Source organism: Haemorhous mexicanus, chromosome 10 (genome assembly GCF_027477595.1).
Source record: "Haemorhous mexicanus isolate bHaeMex1 chromosome 10, bHaeMex1.pri, whole genome shotgun sequence".
Taxonomy (NCBI): domain Eukaryota; kingdom Metazoa; phylum Chordata; class Aves; order Passeriformes; family Fringillidae; genus Haemorhous; species Haemorhous mexicanus.
Genome location: NC_082350.1, coordinates 18,132,136 through 18,151,413, shown reverse-complemented (window position 1 = coordinate 18,151,413; position 19,278 = coordinate 18,132,136). Strand labels below are relative to the sequence as shown.

General features: G+C 59.7%; 1 protein-coding gene across 4 annotated transcripts in view; it reads left to right on the top strand.

The window, feature by feature from the left end:
• The window catches only part of EPHB3 (EPH receptor B3), a 29,488-nt gene extending 25,665 nt beyond the window's left edge, over positions 1-3,823 (top strand). For all 4 annotated transcript variants that reach the window (XM_059855683.1, XM_059855684.1, XM_059855682.1 and 1 more), the window contains exons 14-16: positions 17-210; positions 379-534; positions 814-3,823. In XM_059855683.1, coding sequence (XP_059711666.1) covers positions 17-210; positions 379-534; positions 814-922 — 459 coding nt within the window. In that variant the 3' untranslated portion in view covers positions 923-3,823. The remainder of the gene's footprint in view (positions 1-16; positions 211-378; positions 535-813) is intronic.
• Positions 3,824-19,278: the final 15,455 nt, after the last annotated feature.

Sequence of the window (19,278 nt, the reverse complement as noted above, 5' to 3'; positions counted from 1 at the left end):
GCCTATCTTTCTGCAGGTGATCAATGCTGTGGAGCAGGATTACCGCCTGCCACCCCCCATGGACTGCCCCACTGCACTGCACCAGTTGATGCTGGACTGCTGGGTGCGGGACCGCAACCTGAGGCCCAAATTTGCACAGATTGTCAACACGCTGGACAAGCTCATCCGCAATGCTGCCAGCCTGAAGGTCATCGCCAGCGTCCAGTCTGGGTCAGTGACATCCTTGTTTCCAGCCAGCACTTACCCCAATTCCAGGGAACACTGGAGTGGTTGGGGATAGAGCTGTGGGAGGGAGGGGATAAGAATGGGGATCCCTTGCTTCCAGTTACATCTGTCTGTGCCCTGCTCCTTGTGACCTGTGGCTCTCTTGCCCTTTAGCATCTCCCAACCGCTCTTGGACCGCACTGTCCCAGATTACACCACCTTCACCACCGTGGGAGACTGGCTGGATGCCATCAAAATGGGACGGTACAAGGAGAACTTCGTCAATGCTGGGTTTGCCTCCTTTGACCTGGTGGCACAGATGACTGCGGAGTAAGTCCCTGCTTGGAGGGGAGGAGGGAAAAAACTGGGACTGGGGCTGCTGCACACTCTCCCTTGCCTATCTGACAGCCACCTGCTCCCACCTGGGTGTGTGGTGGGCTGAATTAAGGACTGGGATTCAGCATCCAGTCCCCTCTGGTGTTAGAGGGAGCACTGGAGCTTGGCAGAGGGCTCTAATGAGTGATGGATAGATCCATAGCCCCAGTGGGGCAGGCCCACATGTTGATGTTGCTGGCGGCTGGGGGCTGAGTCGTCACCTTTTCCTTGCAGGGACCTGCTGAGGATAGGGGTGACGCTAGCAGGGCACCAGAAGAAGATCCTGAGCAGCATTCAGGACATGAGGCTGCAGATGAACCAGACGCTCCCAGTGCAGGTTTGACCACAGGGGACTCTGCATTGGAACGGACCAAGGGAACCTGCCATAAAGGTTCAGTTTGTGGTGCAGCCCAGCTTCCTGTTTTCCCCTCCACACGGCGCTCCTCTGCCTCGGACGGTCGCCTGGGACGGGATGGGACGGGACGCCCTTTCCTGGATCAAAGGCACTCATGCTGAAGGAGCCCAGCTTTTCGTCCCTTGTCCTGGAATGGCGAGGCAGCAACACATCTTCATATTGAAGATGGATTATGGGACAGAGATGGCACATCCCACTTCCCACCCTGTCTTGGTGCTCATCGGTTTGAAGAGTTGTTCTGCTTCTTGGATTTCTTTTCACCCTGTTTTCCCCCAAATCCTCACTTCCCTCACCTCCCTGAGGCCACAGACTGTTGACCCGTCCGCCGAGTCTGTCAGACATGTCCAAAGCCTTCCCTAACTCTGTTCCCCACATGGAAGCAGCCGGGGGAGGCCGAGCCAGCGACAGGGCTGGGGCCACCAGCCCCAGACAATCACTCCTCTTCTCCAGCCCTGGCAAGCCCTCCGCCCAAGGGTCTGCACTGGAACGTGTCCGAAGGGAAGGCTTTGCTCCCTTTCTTGGCTTTGCACGCCAGAACCCGAACCCGATTTACTATGCAGGGAGTTAGGCAAAAAAAAAAAAAAAGCATAAGAAAAAAGAAAAAAAAAGAGATATATTAAAAAAAGATAAGAGGGAGCAGAAAGGGGAGGGAGGGGGACCGGGTGCCCGGCTCCTCATCTCTTACCCTCTTGGTTCTCCTGGCCGGCTCTGGACTGCAGAGCGAGGCCATCAGCACGTTTGCACAGGGACCCTCCGCCCCCGGACTGACGGCAGCCGCGCTCCCCCGAGGGCCGGAGAGCGGGGCTGGGGCGGGGGCTGCGCCGGGGGCCGCGGCTCCCCCCGCCTCCTCTTTTATGCAGAAGGAGCAGGTGCCGCCGGCGCGGCCGCCCGCTCCTGACACACGCTGTGATTGCTGCCAAAAGACTCACTCACCTTTCCCTGAGGATTCACTGCAGCCCGGTTCCTCCGAGCCGAGGGAGAGACTCCCAGCGTGCCTGAGTGTGCGTGAGTGTGTGCATGCGTGCGTGGGTGTGTGCTGGCCGCAGGACTGTGGGAGGCAATGGGCAGAATAAAGGCAATAAGAATTTTACCCGAGTTTCCTTTGCTCGATCGCGCTCTCATTGGATGGGCCCGGCTGCCTGCAGCTTCGCTGCCCACCAGGGTCATCCTCCTCCTCCTCCTGGCCAACCCCAAGCTGGCTGTGTGCCCCTTTCTGCTCTCCTCTTCTCTTGCTGTCATGTTTTCAGGTTGCCTGACAGGGACCAGGCAGTGATCCTGTACCAACCCTGTGGTGCTGGGAGACCCAGCACACTCCCCATGAGGCACACTGAGGGTGAAGACTCTGAGTCCCAGGTCAAAGCCAGTCAGGAAACTAATGTACTAGAAATACTCAGCCTTTTTTTCCCCTGTACCCTCCTCAAGTCAAGCTGGAATTGTGGGAAGCAAACAGGGAATGTGAAAGCCAAGCAGGGAACAGCCGTGCACACTGCTCATCCAATGCCAGAGGGTCCCCACAGCTCCGGGGCTTCTCCATAGGGCACTGCTGCTCCCCTGCCTCCCTCTGGGCAGTCTGCCCTCAGCAGGAGGGTCGCAGCAGCCCCTGGCACCCCTGGATTACTGGCCTCACTCCTCTACAGAATGGCTCTTGAGCGGGGGGAGCTCACCAGGGTGATCAGACCAGCTGCAGGTGGCAAGGTAACCCCCTGGGAGAGCAATCTGGGGGGGCCATGTCCTCAGTCTAGGGGAGATTTGTCCACAGTAGCCAAGTGGACCCCCAGTTGCTCATCCTGGGTTTCTCAGGTCCCCCTCGGCTGCACTACCTTGCTAACTGGCTTTTGGGGTGCTTTGCTGGCAGTCCAGAGGGGCAAGTGGTCTCTCCCCAAGATGAGGGGGTGCACCCCTATGCTCCCCAGTGCTTGTCCCTGATCCCCTCCTCCCTGGGCTGACAAGGCAGGTGCTGTTTTTTCCCTTCCCTTGGAACAGGCCTGCCCTTGGGTTTCTCATTAACCCTGTCCTCCTCCACAGGGTAAACAAGTCCAGGAGGGCAGGTGGCAGCAGGTCTTGCAGCAGGAATGGTCTCCCCACATCCCACCGTGTCCTCTGTGAGATGTACCTCAGATGTTGGCTGACAGGGACACCACAGCCCCATTTTGCTGGGGTTTCCCATCCTGGCTTGCTCCCTACCCTGGCTGCTCCCCAGCCCCATCGTGGTGGGACCCCAAACAGCAGCACTGGGTAGACCTCACCCCTCTCCCAGATCAGGAGAAGAAACCTGGCATTGAGAGGCTTTTAAGAGCAAGTGGCTGAAGAGATATGAGAGCCTGTTTGAAGCTTGCAAACCACCCACAGCCCCCCGCTGCAGAAGCACAATGGGGCACAGGGGCCGCCCCTGCCTCCTTTGCCACCCAGCCCCTGCTGCTGCTGCTGCATAATTTGGGGTCCCACCAGCCCTGGTGCATCTCAAACATCCCCATCTCAGTCCTCCATCCTGGCCTGGCTTTGCTTTGAGGAGGGGTTGTTCTCATTTTAAACAAACCCCTTCTCCCACCCTTCTCTATGCACACCCTGCTCCCATGGGGCAGGACACACCATCCCTGCAGCCAGCCCCGGGTCTCACCCCAGCCACAGGGGTGCACCCAGCAGCTCTCCACATCCTGTACCTGCCTCCTCCCTTTCCATACAGATCTGGGGGAAAGCTGTGTTCCATGGTGAAAGAAAAGCAACAGCGAAAAACAGCAGCCAGGGAAATCAATGCGAGCGTGCGTTTGTAAAAATATTTTTTAACGGAAAGACTTTTTTTCAATTAAATTATTTAAGGAATTTTATGGAGGTCTATGGTGCCTGCGTGGTTCTTGGGGGGCTCTGGGTGGCAGGGAGCCCTGTGCTGGGCAGGTGAGGGTGTGTTTGGGCACTGTGTGTGTAAAAGTGGGTCCATGGCAGTGAGCAGGAGCCATTTGACCCCACAGGGGTGCAAACCCAGTCCAATTCCCTCCCAAAAGATGCTCCCTGCCTCCTCCTGGAACAGCCATTGCGTGAGGACGTTTTGAGGGGCTGAGTGGACCAGATGATGCTCCCAGGGCCGCCACCCCTCGGGTGCCCCTGTGGGGACATACTGGGGCCATGGGGATGGGAGCAGCGTGGGGTGGCCCTTGGGGACCGTGGTGGCCAGGCTGGGCTAGGAAGGCAAGCCCTGCCTGCGCCCTGCGCTTCCCCCCTCCCAGCCCATGCAAAAGAGCCTTTTGTGCTGCTGGGTTTTTTCCCCCCTTTTAATTCCTAACCAGGAGATTAAGGGAAGACAAAGGCTGCGATTGTTCCCGCTCTGCAGAGAGCTGGAAAGTTCGGGGAGGGGGGATCGTCCCTTTCCAGACAGACCCAGAGGAGGGGGACATACGCCCCAGGTGGAGGGGCCGGGATGGGGGAACACCCTGGGAGCGGCGGTAGAGGGTCCCGGGGCACAGCTGGGATGAGGGCACGCCGAGTGTTAAGGGGGATCCCTGCTGGGGTGGCCCGGAGGCTCCGGGCTCCAGCGGGAGGGTGGGAGGCTCTCTGCAGCAGAGGAGGAGGAGGAAGGCTGAGTAGGATGGGTTGGCCGGCTCGCCGGCTGCTTGGCGTTTTCCCTGCTAACTCTTGGCTGACACCTCAACAGCTTGGCAGGGAGAGGATCCCGCAGCCCCGTCAGCCGCCTGGGGCCGGCACAGCTGGAAGGAATCACGGCTCGGCACGGCTCGGCACGGCTTGGCACAGCGCATCTGTGAACCGGCAGGCCAGCACGAGGCACGGGGCAGGGAGGGCACAGGCTTTCTCCACACCCTCCATCATGCCTTGTCCCCACTGCCACCCTGTGCCCAAGGGAAAGGCCAAGCCCAGCCGTGTTGGGGCCACATCCTGAGCCCACTCAGCCAAGGATGGCCGGACGCCGGCCAGGCGGGTCATTGCCTCAGGGCTGGAGCCAAGGACACACCATGACCCGGGAGGGGGCTGTCCCCACAGCACAAGGGACAGGACCCAGCACATTTTCCCATGCTCACAAGAAGCCACAAAAACCCACGAACACCCCAGTTCTGCTCCTTCTGTTTCCCGTTAAGATTATTTATTGGCAATTTTTAAGACCACTTACAGACTCTGTTCACGTGCCAGGACCCTACACGGCTTTTTCCCAGGGCTTTTTTTTAATTATGAAAAAGAAAAAAAAACCAAATTGTTTTAATCATTTTCTTTCCATTCCTTCCTTCTAGTCTCCTTTGGTTGCTAGCAGAAGACTTGCACATGGTGCGGCATCCGTCCTCATCTGCCACCACCACAGCCCGTCCTCCCTTCCCACTGCTGCTGGGGCTGCAGCCTCACCCCTCATCAGGGCTGAGTGTCCCCACAGGGGGACAAGACCCCCAGAAGCTGCCAGCCAGTTCAGAAAAAGGGGATCTGAGGGCTGGGGGGCTGCCTTGGGGAGCAGGAGGCAGCTCTCTTGCAGATGCCTGGGAGCTGACATAGTCTTTGGCAGCACAGCCAGCGAGCAAATACACCCACATCAATCACCCCACGCCTGTCTGCCGCGTTTGGGGAGCAGAATCTGACCCAACACTGGACAAGGAGGCAAAAAGCAGCTTTGCGTTATTAGACAAGACCAGGTCAATGCCTTGACTCGGTGTGGTCTGGGAAAGGCTGGATCTTCAGGGGAAATCCGATGGAAAGCAATGGTGGCCTTGCTGGTAGGGCTGGGGCTGGTGCCAGGGGCTGCATTGCTCCGACCAAGGGCTGCCCTGGCGGAAAACGCTGGCTCCTTCAGGAATGAGGGAAGCAGAGGACTGCTGCATGGCTGGAAGCAAGAGGTAGAGATGCCCCCATCCCTGCTAGCTTGCCTTACCCAGGTTTCGCTGGCCAACACACCTGCCCAGTCCTGAAGTATCACAGATATTGATGCCGGTGCCCCACATGGCAGATTCCCCATGCCACTGCCCACCCAGCCTTCATGCCACCTAAATCTGGCATTTTCAGCTGAGGACACCCTTCACCCTGCTCCGGTCCCCCAACAAGCCCAGCCCAGCTGCAGCTGAGCCCCCTCGCTGTCCCTCTCCCGCTTTGATCTCCCCGGAGCCGGGGCCGGTATCGCCGCCGGGGCTGGGGGCCGCCCCGGGTGTCAGACTGGTTCAGCCACACATTTCTGGCTAATGAGAAATTTCCTCTCCCCGGCGCTCGGCCAGGTTTTTTTTAGCTCCGGTATCGCTACCCCACCTCTGCCTCCGCCACGGCAGGCTGAGTCACGGGGGGCCCGGGCCGCCTCCCGCACGCTGCTTCACCCACCGGCACGGTGCTTGCCAGCACCCCCTCCCCGTGCCTTCCCCTGAGGACTGCATGACCGGGAGCCCGGCAAAACCAAAACTCCGATGATCCATCGTGTTGCGAGAGCCAAACACTCCGGAGTGATGCCCGAACGCGGGCGCTGCTCTGAAGCCGAGGCGGATGGGCTGAGCCTGGGGAGGGGTCGGTGCAGCAGCCGGGGGGAGTTCGGCTGCCACACCCTGCTGTGCCCCATCGTCCCAGCTGCCCCGGTCCGTGCTCAGGGAGCCACAGCTCGGGGCAGCTGGGGAAGTTCAAAGGAAGAGGAAAAGCAGCAGCCCTACTGTGTGTGAGGGTTTGGGCTTGGATCCCCACTCCCCATGTCACAGCCTGAAGTCATTTCGTGCCATTAACGGGTTTTCTCGCTCTGAACTCGCTAATGAGCCTGCGTGGGAAGAAGCAGGGACCGTGGGCCTCCAAACTGGGGCAGTGGAGGGAGTGAGTGGCTCCTAGCAGAGCATATTGGGGGGAGAGAAAACAGTCATCCACCCTTAACTCCCTGCCTCGAGTCCTGCTTGCTCTTTGTGCTCCCCAGCCAGCCCCACTAACCCCCAGCACATCCCTGACACCCCAGCAGCCCCACACCAATGCCTGGAAAGAAGGGTGGCTCATGTCACCACCTTACAGGGTGGCTCAGACTCTGCCACCTCCCTGGTGTAGTTTCCCCCTGTCCCACTGTCCCCATTGTCACCCAGGCGGGGAACCAGGACTGCACCTCGGGAGGATGAAGCTGAAACCATGACCCATCCCCAGGGGGGTGAGTCAGGCTGTGCCAGGTGATTTCTGCTGGAAAGCACCTTTCAGCACCACCCCCATTCCTGTCCCTGTCCAAATCCCTGTTCCCGTCCCTGTGCCTGACCCCATTCCCATCCCACAATGGCACAGAAGGACCCCATAGGAGGCACTGATAGAGAGGAGCGAGGTAAAAACACCATGAAGGTGTTGGATGCGTCTGTTCACAGCCCAGCCTTGCAGGAAGCAGAGCAGGAGGATGAGCCAAGCCTGGGGCAGGAGCACGGGAGCAGGAGTGCCAAGGTGTGTGAGCAGCGTCATCAGAGCTGTGCAAACAAACAGGCGGGACCGCAGGGATGGGGGAGAGCCGGGCAGAGGAGTGGGGAGGGACCGTCCCAGAACACCCTCAGCTCTGGGGCTCATGGGGTCAAGGCCCCAGGGGATGGAGCTGTAGCACAGCACATCTGGGGGCTGGTGTGAGGCAGGAGCCGTCCCTGACAGCGTGATGGCAGCCGTGCTGTGGTCCCAGCCGTTGTCCCATTGCCCCTTGGGCCCAGGCAGCAGGCAGGGACAGGGTGCTCTGGCACCAGGGCCGTGGGCTCCCGTTCACACGCTCCCGGCGGGTGGGCAGAGGGTGATGGACGAGGCCTCCATGCCGAGATAATCCTGTCCCTGCGGCCCGCGGCCGGCATTTATCTCGCGCCAGGACTGACGTCACCCTCCAAGACCCCAGCCAAGGAGGCCTCACTGCTCTTCCTGGCTTTTCCCAGGGACAAGGGGGCTTTGGGCCCCTCGCCCCAGGCTGCGAGCAGGTGGATTTATGACCACAGCCATGCTCCTGCATTCAGGGGACAGGAGAGGCAACGAGACCTTTATAGCTTTAATACACCTTTCTGACAGTGAAGTTTAAATGGCCTCGTAAACCCCCTTGTCACCCACCCCCAGCAGAAGGCAGCAGTTTATTAGGGCTGTAATTCTTCTCCTGGCATTCCATCAGTGTCCTTTTAATCTGCACTTGGGGGTTTTTTATTTCTGCTTAATACCAGCAGCTGTAAATGCTGTTAGGGATCATCTTGTGCAGGGACCCTCCGGGGGGAGGGCTGGGCACCGGGGCATGGATAGTATGGAGCAGGGGGAGCTGGAGGCCGGGACAGCCCAGTTCCCACTGTAGGGTCAAAGTGCTGAAGAGGAGCAAAATTTTCCTGCTCCAAGCACATGCATCCACTGCAAAGCAGGCCCAGGCAGGAATGCATCCATGATGCAAGGAAAGCCTTTCCAGGGAACCTTGGGATTTCAGCAGCAGAGCGGGCCGGGAGCTAATCCTTTGTGCCAGGCTTTCCATTTTCATCTCATTAACTCCCGCTCTCTGTGCCGCTGCCCTCTCAGTTTTTCTGGCGGGGAGATAAGTCTGCGTGCTCGGTGCGGTGAATCCTCCGCGCCTGCTCGCACGGCGCTCCCGGTTGCGCTGATGCTGGCAGGCAGCTTCCATCCAATTACAGCGGGGTGAAGCTCATTTTAATTGCATAGAGCAACTGGGATTACGCAGACTTTATCTCCTAATTCCCTCTTTATCTCTTAACTTCACACTCGCTGCTTGCATTGAAGGCAGGACAGCCTGTGCTGGGGTCTGCCGTTTCTGAAGTACCCTTTCCCTCTGCTCCAGCCCCTTGCCCAGATGGGGTTGGCCCCAAAATGCCCCTAAATGCTGATATTGGGGAACACTCTGTGTCCCGTGGAGCCACAGCCTCCAGATGTCCCTGCAGCTCCTGGGGGATCAAGCCAGGGGATGGCACCCAGCTGTTTGGGAGGAGGGCTCTTCCGTGAGTTTGGTGTCACACCTCTCCTGGAGGCAGAGACTCTAGGAGAGGCTTGGATGGGCACAGCAAGAGTAAAGGGCTTTTCCTCTTCACAGCCCATGATAGTAGGTGCCCAGCACCACTGCTGAGGCTGCTGCAGAGCTCAGGGGGTCCCTGTGAGGGAGGGACAGGTTGCTTGCCACCAAAAATGCACACTGAGGGCAGCAAGCATCTCAGCCAGCTCCTTGGGGACTCTTGAGGACCCTTTATCTGCTCTGTGCACTTAACCAGGATGAAAGCTTCTGCAGAGCTCTCGGGCCTTGTTAGTGCAGTCAAAAGATGTTTTTTAATCTCTCCAGGTATGAATAGCACCCATGGGTCCCTGACTCCCCCTACAAAGGGCAGCCCCCACCATGCCTCTCTGCAGCAGGAGCAGACAGAAACATGGTACTCTGCTCTTCCCATCTCTATTTATTCAACCCCTGAGACATGTCTGGGTTTCTCCCAGCCACCCTGGCTTGGGCATCCAGCAACACCCTCTTGGTGTGCGGACACATCCACCCCAACCCAGAGCGAGCTCTTGAGATAGCGAGATAGCCAGAGGCTGCCCCGGATGGGGCACTTGGCAGGGCTGGCTCCGATAACAAGCCAGCAGCTGGTCCCCTCTCCCTGCAACATTTCCCTGTTGGTTTGATGTCTCTTGGCTTCATGGAGCACCAGGTGCCAAGCTCACCCTGCTGCAGGTGGGTAAACTGAGGCAGCAGGGCAGGGGTTCCTGACCCCTGGCTTAGCAAGCTCTGCATCAGCACAGCTGGGTGTTAATTAGATACCATTAGCACACGCTAATTAATGTAATTCCAATGACCCACAATTCTGGAGCGTGAGAGCTGCTCCTCACCCTGTGCCATTGCTGTGAACAGCTGTGCCCCTGCCACGACTGGTGGCAGCAGGAAGGGGAGCAACTGATGCCAGTGCCAGTGTCACACCACCGACGCCCTGCCAGGGCTCCTTCCTGCAGGCTGGCACACGCCTGGCCCCCACTCCCCAGGCACTGCCAACACAAGCCAGACCCAGCAGATCAGGCATTTCGGGCGCTGGCAGAGCCGCACTAAACCTGTCAGTTTTGACTGCAGGAGTGGCCCAATGACCATCTCCTTGGCGTCCTGTTGGCTGCCTCGCCATGGATGGGGCCTGAGCACACTGGGGGGCAGGGCTTTGGCGCGGGGCTGTGGCAGCCAAAGGGTGACTCTTAATCCGGCGGCAGCTGCAGGGCCCAGGCTTGCTTGTTCAAGGGATACGGCAGCTCGGTCAACAATCCCTGGCCCATTTCGGGGGGGATTAGCAGCCCCTCGGGGAGGGAAGGGGCCCACATGGATATTGAGCGGGTGGGAACACAGCCCAGTGGGAACAAAGCCAGACAGGGAGGCAGCAGGGAGCAGGCACCCGCCATCCCACGGCGTCCCCAAGGTGGGGGACAGGGGTTTAGGGACTGTCCCTGTCCCCATCCCACTTTCACACTGCAGAGTGCTGACAGGAGGGAGCTCTGGTTATCATCCCCCACCACCCAGTACGATAACCCTGCGCCAGCGTCCAGCCACCCCCTTGACCTCGTGTCCATCCTCATGTCCCTCTATGGCAAGCCCCAGTGGGACGTGGCCCAGGAAGTACCCAAACACTGGTGCTTGGGACCTCCTGGCAAACTAGGGAAAGTGAGTAAACTTGTTTGCCACAGGTTGGCCAGCTGGGGATAAGCCAGGCTGGAGGAGGCCATAGGGTATAAGGTCAGCCAGGAGGGGAGCTGGGCTGTCTGGGCATCCCCAGTAGAGGTGGGAGCCTCCCATATATCCAGGGGCAGTCTCAAACCACTAAAACACCTGTGGATTCAAACTGGGAGGCTCCAGCTCCTGCCCAAGCAGCAGGTAGGACCCATGAGAGAGGAAGAGGACAGTTTGCCTTGGTGATATCCAAGGCAATGTTTCCCACGTGCTCAGCACCCCTCCATTCCCTCTGCGTCCTGCATGGGGAACATGTGTGGTCCTGGTGTGGGGATCCTTTGCCCAGTGTTTGGGGTTACTGATCTGCAAGGTGTCTGAGTGTGGCCCTGTGGCCCTCAGTGTTTGCTGGGGCAAGCCCCAGGACCGTATCTACCCTGGGTTTACTGCCCTGGGGAGCAGGAGCTCTCTCCAGGGCAACCCCCTTGGGGGCTGAGAGGGTCCCCAGGGTAAGTGCAGGTCCCTTTGATGCCTTAAGCTGGGGCCACAGAGGCAGGCAAGACTGGGGCACGCACTCAGGGAGAGGTCTCCTGGGTGGTGGCACTTGGGGAATAAGTTCCCACCCCTGGGGACATGCTCTGGGTGCATGTTTGGGTACATGTACACGTGTAGCTGGGTGCTCCCCCCTCAGCCCTTTCCCCACGGGTGCTGAGCAGGAGCCGCTTTTCTGCTCCGTTAGGCACGGCTGTGCCGGCACATAATGACATGGTAATTGTGAGCAAAGGCCTGGCCACACGCACTGCCCAGCTCGCTGGCCAGCCCTCCCAAACCCGGGGTAGGTAGCTGCTGCCCGGGGGGTCCCACCTCCTGCCCCCTCCCCTGCCCATGGGACCCCCATGTCTGGCTGCATCCGGGACTCGCCCCAGTGGCAGTGAGGAAGAGGAACCTCCTGGCAGGCTGCGGTCACCTCCTCGCCTGGGAGCTGGGAAACCTGTTCTTCCCCGTGGTGTTTACACGGGTAAGAGGGGTCCTCTGCCGCTGCACATCGCATTTTCTGCTTGGTCACTTCCATCTGTGTCCCCGCATAATGATTTTTTCTGCTACATTAATTTAACACACTGCGGCGAGCCGAGGCGCTGGGACCCCGGGCTGCTTAATTGTGTCAAAGGAAAGGCTCCTGCTCCTGCTTTCATTGGCAGCCAGGGCTGCTGCGGGGTGGGTGTCCCTGCGGGGGGGTGGGAAGGGGTCTCAGGGTGGTCATAGGGCTGAAGAGAGGCAGCAGTGGAAGGGTGTTGGGTGTCAGAAGTGTTGGCGTGAGCCCCCCAGTCCTGGGGCTGGCAGTAAGTCCCGGCTCACATTGGTAGTTGGGGGCTCTGAGGTGAGGGAAAGGGATGCTGGGGACACTAAACTTCCCTTCTAAAGAACCTGGCTCCATGGGCTATCTCACTTCATCCCTCCAGATGTTGCAGCAGGATGACAGTGGCCAATTCTCTGCTTGGGGCCGGCAGTCCCCGCCCGGAGCCGGTGGGAGCCAGAGGGTTAAGTGCTGTTTGTGTTGGCTGAATGAGGCGGGAGCCGAACAAGCCCCCACAAATGGAGGTGAAGGGCTGCCCAGACGGGATGTGACAACCCGATTTCAGGGCTGTCAGCCCCAGCATGGTGGGCATTGAGCGGGGACATTCCTCCCCGACACTCCCTGCTCCCCTGGCTCCAGCGCCGAGACACCGACAAAGGCAATGGGCAGCCGCTGCCCACCTCGCCACACCATCTGGGGTGCCATGGGGTATCCCTGGGGCACCGCGGAGCTGGAGGAGCCCCCAGTCAGAGGGGGATGCTGGAGGCCCCCTCGCCCTCCCCGCTGGCGGCCCCGCCACAAGAGGCCTTTGGTATTTGCAAACATTGTGGCGAGGGGCTGGGAAGGTCTCGGCCCACCCCAGCGGGCGCCTTTGTGCTGTGCGGACCCCCGGGGGCTCATTTCCATCCCGCCCGGGCGCTCGCCTCGCTCCTTTCAGTGCCGACAGCCTCGCTCCCTGCTCCACCAGCGTGCCCGAGCCTGCAGCAGCCGTGCCGAGCGCGCAGCTGTGCCCCAGCCCGGCACCGTCCCCATCCCGGGGATTCGTGCCCCATCCCGGTGTGCTGAGCTGTTGTGTGTGCCACTGCCCCATGCGGTGCTTGTGAAGCTGCCCCGTCCTTGTTCTGCTGAGGGTCGGTGCACACCTGCTCAGGGTGTCGGGCTGCCACAGTCAGGGTGTGTGCTTCCCGTGTGCACAGTTCACACCTGCCCACCCACCTGCGGCCAGCTCCAGCTGTGTGCACCCACTCTGCCGTTTTCCCACACCCGTGCACACCCCCTACCCTCAGGGTCCCCTAACTCCCCCCACTCCAGCTGAGCAGTGTGCCCGGGGCTGGCAGGCAGCTCTGTCCAGCCCAGCACAGCCAGACCCTGTGGCACAGGGATACCATGAGCAATTCTGGGCTCCCCACAGCTCCCAGCATCCTCCCTGCACACCCAGCTGAGAGGTCACCCTGTCCCCACCGCAGCCACATCCCCCACCAGACCCCGGGGAGCCAGCCAGTGCAGCTGATTCTCCAGCAGTGCCCGTTTGCTGGAACCTGTGTTTTATGGCCCTACTCAACACCTGCGGATCAATGCCAATCCGCATTTTGTTTGGTTTTGGAGTCATAAAGGTGAATTGACCCAGCTGCACCTCTACAACTGCTCTCCCCTGCTGCCAGGTGCAGGGTGGAAGAGAAGGGCAGGGACAGGGGACCCCGGGACACAGTGCCCATCCCTCACCGGTGCCTGGGAGTGCCCAAGGGAGATGGGGTTGCTCTTTTCTCGTGCTTTTTGTGATTGGAAAATCTCCTCGGGGGCCCCCAGCAGTGACCTCTTCCTGGGCGCAGCGCTAAGCCCTTTGTAATGGGATTTTGTGGCAGAACCGGCAAATTAGGGGCGAAGTGAATGTGTTAAGCTGCTGGTTTCTTTCTGGTGGTTCCCCCTCCCCAGCCCACGCCGGCCGGAGTTCGAACAAAGGCTCTGCTTTTATCTCGGGTCCTTAGAAGTCAGAGCTGTACAGCGCTGTGCTTCCCCCTCCGGAACAGGCAGGGACAGAGATGGGGACAGGGACCGGCAGAGCTCGGGGCTCTGGCAAAGAAGCACGGGAGGAACATGCTGCAAGCGAGTTGTGCCAACACATTGGCTGTGGGGATACATTTAGGGAAGGGGCACAAAAGGACTCATCTCCAGGTCAGGGAGACATGGCACTTAGGGGTCCCTGTGGCCTGGGACCCTTCAGCATTCAAGACAGAACAGCAGTGGGAGGGCAGCTGGGGTGGGGAAATGTGTGGGTCTGGCCCGACATGAATATGGTCCCTAGGCCACACTGGGGCTCGGCAGCATTAGGACCAGCCTCTGCTTCAGAGTTCATACTGTTACAGAGCAAAGGCTTCATGAACAGTGACAAATACAAGCCCTAAATACTTGTTAAAATCCCACATCACTGACGGGATTGACAGCCGGTGTGTCCCCTTTCACTTATTGTCCACCAGCTATCCGGGGTCCCTTTGCCCTCAAGACAGAGGGCAGGGAGTTCTTTCTGCCCCTTAAAAGAGAAGAATGGCCTACCCCCAGCCTGGAGCATCTCCCCCACCACAGCCATCCCCACCAGGAGGTCTCCTGTCAAGGGTGTCCCACCATCCCTTCCACTTAGGGTGAGGGCTGATCCCCTGGAACCTGCACCACTGCCCTGGGTGTCTCAGCACCCTCAGGCAGGAACAAAGTACCACGGGACTCGGTGGGAAGGATGTTGCTCTGACACCCCAGGAGCCCCCAAATGCAGGCAGGGAGCAGGCTGGGGACAGTGTGCTGCCCTCAGGGCCCCCGTAAGGGCCTGATTTATTGCTGTCTCTTGAAGGATGCCATTAAGACAGCGTCCGGAGCTGGGAGCACAGCTGCCGGAGCAGATCAGTGCCTGATTAATGTTGGGCAACTTGTTATATTGTCAGATAATTATCCCCAAACTGTATGACTTTTCTGCTAAGTGGCAGCACTTAATTGCATTTTTAATTACACTGCCATCGCGGCAGCCCCTCCACGGGATGCAGGGATGCTGGGAGCCAGGCAGGAGCAGGGTAGGGGCCTGGGACCCTTTGCAGAGGGCATGGTAGGGGCATCCAGCTTCACAGAACCCTCCTGGTCTGGGTCACACATCTGTGGCATCCCCAAGCCCTGAGTGCTCCAGGCAGTGAGGTTTTGGAGCAATCCTTCCTGGTGCTCCCTGAGGTGGGGGGCACATGGGGTGCAGAAAAAGGGGGAGAAAGGCAGGGTGCCCCCTTAGCACTCCATGAGCTTTGAGGACTCACTATCCCCTGCATCCCCCGGTCCCCATCCAGCTGGGGGCAGCTCAAGGTCTGGCTTCCCCTCACAGGCAGGGACGGGTCAGGGGTCAATACATTTAAAATTCCTCCTCGATCTCAAACTCTGGGGAGCGGCCAGCGGGCAGCGGCTGCACAGGGAGCACCCACCGGCCCCCAGGCAGGCAGAACACGTGAGGGCAGAGACAGGAGGCTGTGTCTGTGTGTGTGAGGTCATGTGTGTTCACGTGTGTGCGTTTCTGGGGGTGCACATGCACAGAGACCACCCCGTATGTGCTTGGGTGTGGATGTACAGCACGTGTGTGTGGGTTTGGGGGTGTGCTTACACATGCATGAGTGCCCTTGTGTGCACACCCACACATCTGCTGATGTGCACATCTGGCTGTGTTGGTGTGTGTATCAGTGTACATGTGCTGCTGTGTGCAAACATGGAGGTCTGTGCACACCTGTGAGCCTGTCGGTGCATGTCTGAGTGCCTGGGGGAGGAGGAGGTGCCTGTGTCTGTCCATGCTGGGACATCAGTGCCGCATGTAGTCCTGTGTGTGTGCGCAAAGGTGTGCCTGTGGCTGCACACGTGGCTGTGAAGACACCCCTGTGTCCCCACCCCCCCGGTTCTGCCATCTGGGGTGGCTGCAGTAGGTCCTGCCTGGCTCTGCCCCCTACCCCAGCCGTGCTGGACCTCCCAGGGAGACTCCCCAGCTGACCCCGTGGGGGAAGCAGGGACAGGACCCTCGGGGCTTCAGGTGCAGGAGGCACCTGCAGGTCACGGCAGCTCCTCTCCCTCACCCATCCCTCCCTGGGACAGCGATGTTCCCAGGGCTGCAAGGGACACAGCCTGGCACCCCCAGCACTGCTGAACTGCCAGACCTGCCTTCTGTGTCCCCTAGGGCCAGGGGCCAGCTGGAGCTGTTCCTGCCGGGGTACAAGGTGCTGCTGCTGGGCCACCCCCACACCACATCCCTCCCCACCAGCCGGACGCTGGGCAGGGCCGGGAGGAAATCCAGGCGTTATCAGGCAGCCGGCTGCAGCCCTTGCCGTGGCCCCTGGCCCGAAATTTCCTGGCATGGCCATCACAACAGCATTTATCCCGGGCTCTGCCTTCCTCACCATGGTGGGGTCCAGCCAAGCTTCCCCTCGACACCTTGGGGGTGATGGGATGTGGTGGATCAGGCCCCCCAGATCCCTGTCAAACCAGTGGAGAGGAAGAAACATGGATTTTGATGGGGAAGGAGCCAGTCCTGAGTCCTGCCTTGGTGCTCCTCTGTGCCCCCCATTCACACAGGGTACACAGACTGGGGAGAGAATCGGGCTTGGGGGAGTAATAAGCCCCCTGAAAGGCCCCCAGCAGCCCCCCTACAAGCCCGTCTTATCTTCCTGGCAGACGAATGGGGTCTCACCAGAGAGAGGCTGAAATTTCCAGGAAAAAATGTAAATAAAGGTCCCTGTCCCGCCTGTCCCCCTTATCTCAGGAATCCGGAGAGTGCCGGGCCCTTCTCCCAGCCATATTTCATCCCAGCCATCCCTGCTGGCCGCAAACCAAAGCAGCAATGATGAGGATGTGTAAGAGACTTAAAAGATCACAACTGCCTTAAACATTGTCAAGACCACAGAATGGAGGGAGGCTGTGTCTCAGGGCCTGCCAGGATCCCAGGATCATGGAAGCCACAATTTCCCACCCCACATGGCTGGGGCTTCATAGGATTGTCAGAAAGGTTTGATGCTTCAGACCTCAATACATACCACCCAGCCATGGGGCTTCCAGGACGGGAAAGTTTTTGGGTTCCCATTGCCCACCTGGTGTCCCCAGGCAGCAGGGTGGGGGCTCAGCCACTTCCCCTCCCTGCTCCCACATCAGCTGCTAATGATGTCTCCTGACCCTGCTCGAAAAGAACTTAAATTATTCAGCTTCTCATCAGGGCAATTAAATTAGCTCGTCATTGCAGGCCATGAATATTTCAGGGGGGCAGGGGCTGGGGAGCTGGGGGGGGCAGGGGTGACAGGACTGGGGCTGAGCCCCATTCCTTGGCCAGGAGGTGCAGTGAGTGTGTTCATTCTCAGGCCATGGGGGACAGAGAGCGTGGGGAGTAGGGGTCGGGGGTCTCCAGGCAGAGGGCTTGAAGTCTGGTGCCCAGATGTCAGGGTCCCATGGGGCAGTCTGTCCCGTTGCCCTGTCTGGGTTACCTTCCCTGCTGCTGACAGAGGCCAGGTGCCAGCAGCCAACCCCTGCCCCACTCCCAGAGCACCTCCTGCACCCCACATTGCCCCCCTTTTTCGGGAGGACACCCGGGTGTTGGTGGCACTGCAAGGGGCTGCCTCCCCCCTAGAGATCCCAAATCCCCCCTGCCTTCCCCTTGCCCCAGGCTGTGCCAACTCCTGCCCGCTACCCTCCCGAGAGCCTGCGGGTTCTCCGTCAGGATTTCTCTTTCCTTTCTTCCTCGCACTGAACAATTAATAATTTATCCCATAATAAAAGAGGAAACAGTTAATGAGATGAAAACAAGCCAGAAACATCTGCTGGGGCTGCTTTCATCACCTCCCCGGGCCGCCTGCGCAGGAAGCGGGGGCGGGAGGGGGACGGGGGCGCCGGGGGGGCCACGGCAGCAGGAGGCTGTGCCCGCATCCAGCCTTCCCTTCCACGGCCCCCTCCTCCTCGGGGACCCCCAGGCCAGGCACTCTCTCCCCAGTGAGCCATCAAAACCTGGCTGAGAGCTGCTAGGCTCAGGTCATGAATAGCACTGGGGGTTCTGCCATGGGGGTGTCACCCTAAAAAGGGCAGTGAAGCCTGTAGATCTGATGCTGCCCAAGTGTCCCCAGAGGTGTGCCTGGCTGCTGAAGGGGTGGCAGGGTTGTCCCTTCCATTCCCTGTCCCCTGCCCCCATGCCCAGCTGTTGTTCATTACTGTGATCTGATCTCCAGTGAGTGGGGCTGCCCCAGGACCTGATACAATCGGGGTAGCAACACAACCCCAAACCCTCCTGGGGTGCCAGGAGGGACATGTGGGGATGGGGCAGGGCACCCTGCCAGCAAAGGGGACTGCAGGACTGACCCCGTGACTCAGTGCTTTGCTGAGATTTATGGAGTTCAAGGAGGAAGCTTATTTTGGGACCGCTTATTTCGGAACTGTGGCTTCATGGCATGTGAGGAGAGGTGTGAGGGGACATGGCTGGGATGCAGTGGGGATGCAGGGTGCTGGGGAAAGGGAGGGCAGGGAGAGGGGGCACTGAGAGCAGGCAGGGGACAGGCAGGGAAAGGGAAGGGGAAGGCAGCAATGCTCAGAGGCTGCTGATGTGTGGCCAAGACCCAGACTGGAAGAAAGAGCCAGCCCCACCATCAGCTTGGTCGTGGGAGGGGACTGTGAGGACCCCATAGAGGCACCCTGGGCTGCAGGGATGGGGCTGGGCTGGGGGTTTGGGCAGGGGCAGTGGAGCTTGTGCAGGATGCTGCCGCCTGCCTCTGTTTCCAATTTAGCTGATCCTCGCCCCGATCCCTGCAGCTCCCTAATCTGTTTGTCTTCCAAAGCTGTTAAGTTAATTCCGAACCCAGCAAAATCCCACGGCCTTCATCCCAGCCCACCCTCCAGCTTGATGGGTTTGGCAGGGCCATGGCAGGCAGCAGCCAGGCCCTGCCAGTGTCCAGCAAGGAGCCCCTTCCATCATGAAGGAGCAGGAGCTTGCTCCTGCAGACTCTCAGACCAGCCTCCAGCAGCCCATAGGTCCCTCCTGGGGCCGGGTGCCACTAAGGGCCGTCATGGGGACAGGCGGCTGTGATGACAGCTGGGGAGATGGCCTGTCCCTCTGCCAGCCCGGACAGGCACCCGGCCCCGCTCTGAGAGGTGCCGCGGAAAAACTGACATCAGCTCCAGCCCCGAGGAATTCGGCCTTCCTGGCCCATCCCAGCTGAGGACATGGACAGAGACAGGGGCCTCTGCCGTGCACCACAGCAGTCTTGAGCAAGGTGAAACAGGAGGAGGTGGTATAAGCCCCCTTCTTTGCTGTACCCCTTCCCGGGGGCCAGGAGCAGCCCAGATGGTCTGTGAGTATCCCCAGGGTACAGTCACTGACTCTGCTCCCTGTAAGCACAGCCCCCTTCAGGCTCTGACTGCAGAGATCAGCCAGCTCATGACACTGGTGACACTCCCTGTGCTGGTGAGGGATCGTGGCTAGGGCTGAATTCCTCATGATCTCGGTGAGAAGAAAGAAAGTTCTAATCCCCTCCCAGATGTCTTGGGGCTTCTGGTATAATTATGGCCTGGTCACCCCTTTGTCCCTTCTGTCCCCCACCCCACAGGATGTGCCTGGTGGCGATGAAGAAGCTGCAGAGAGACGGTGACATCCCC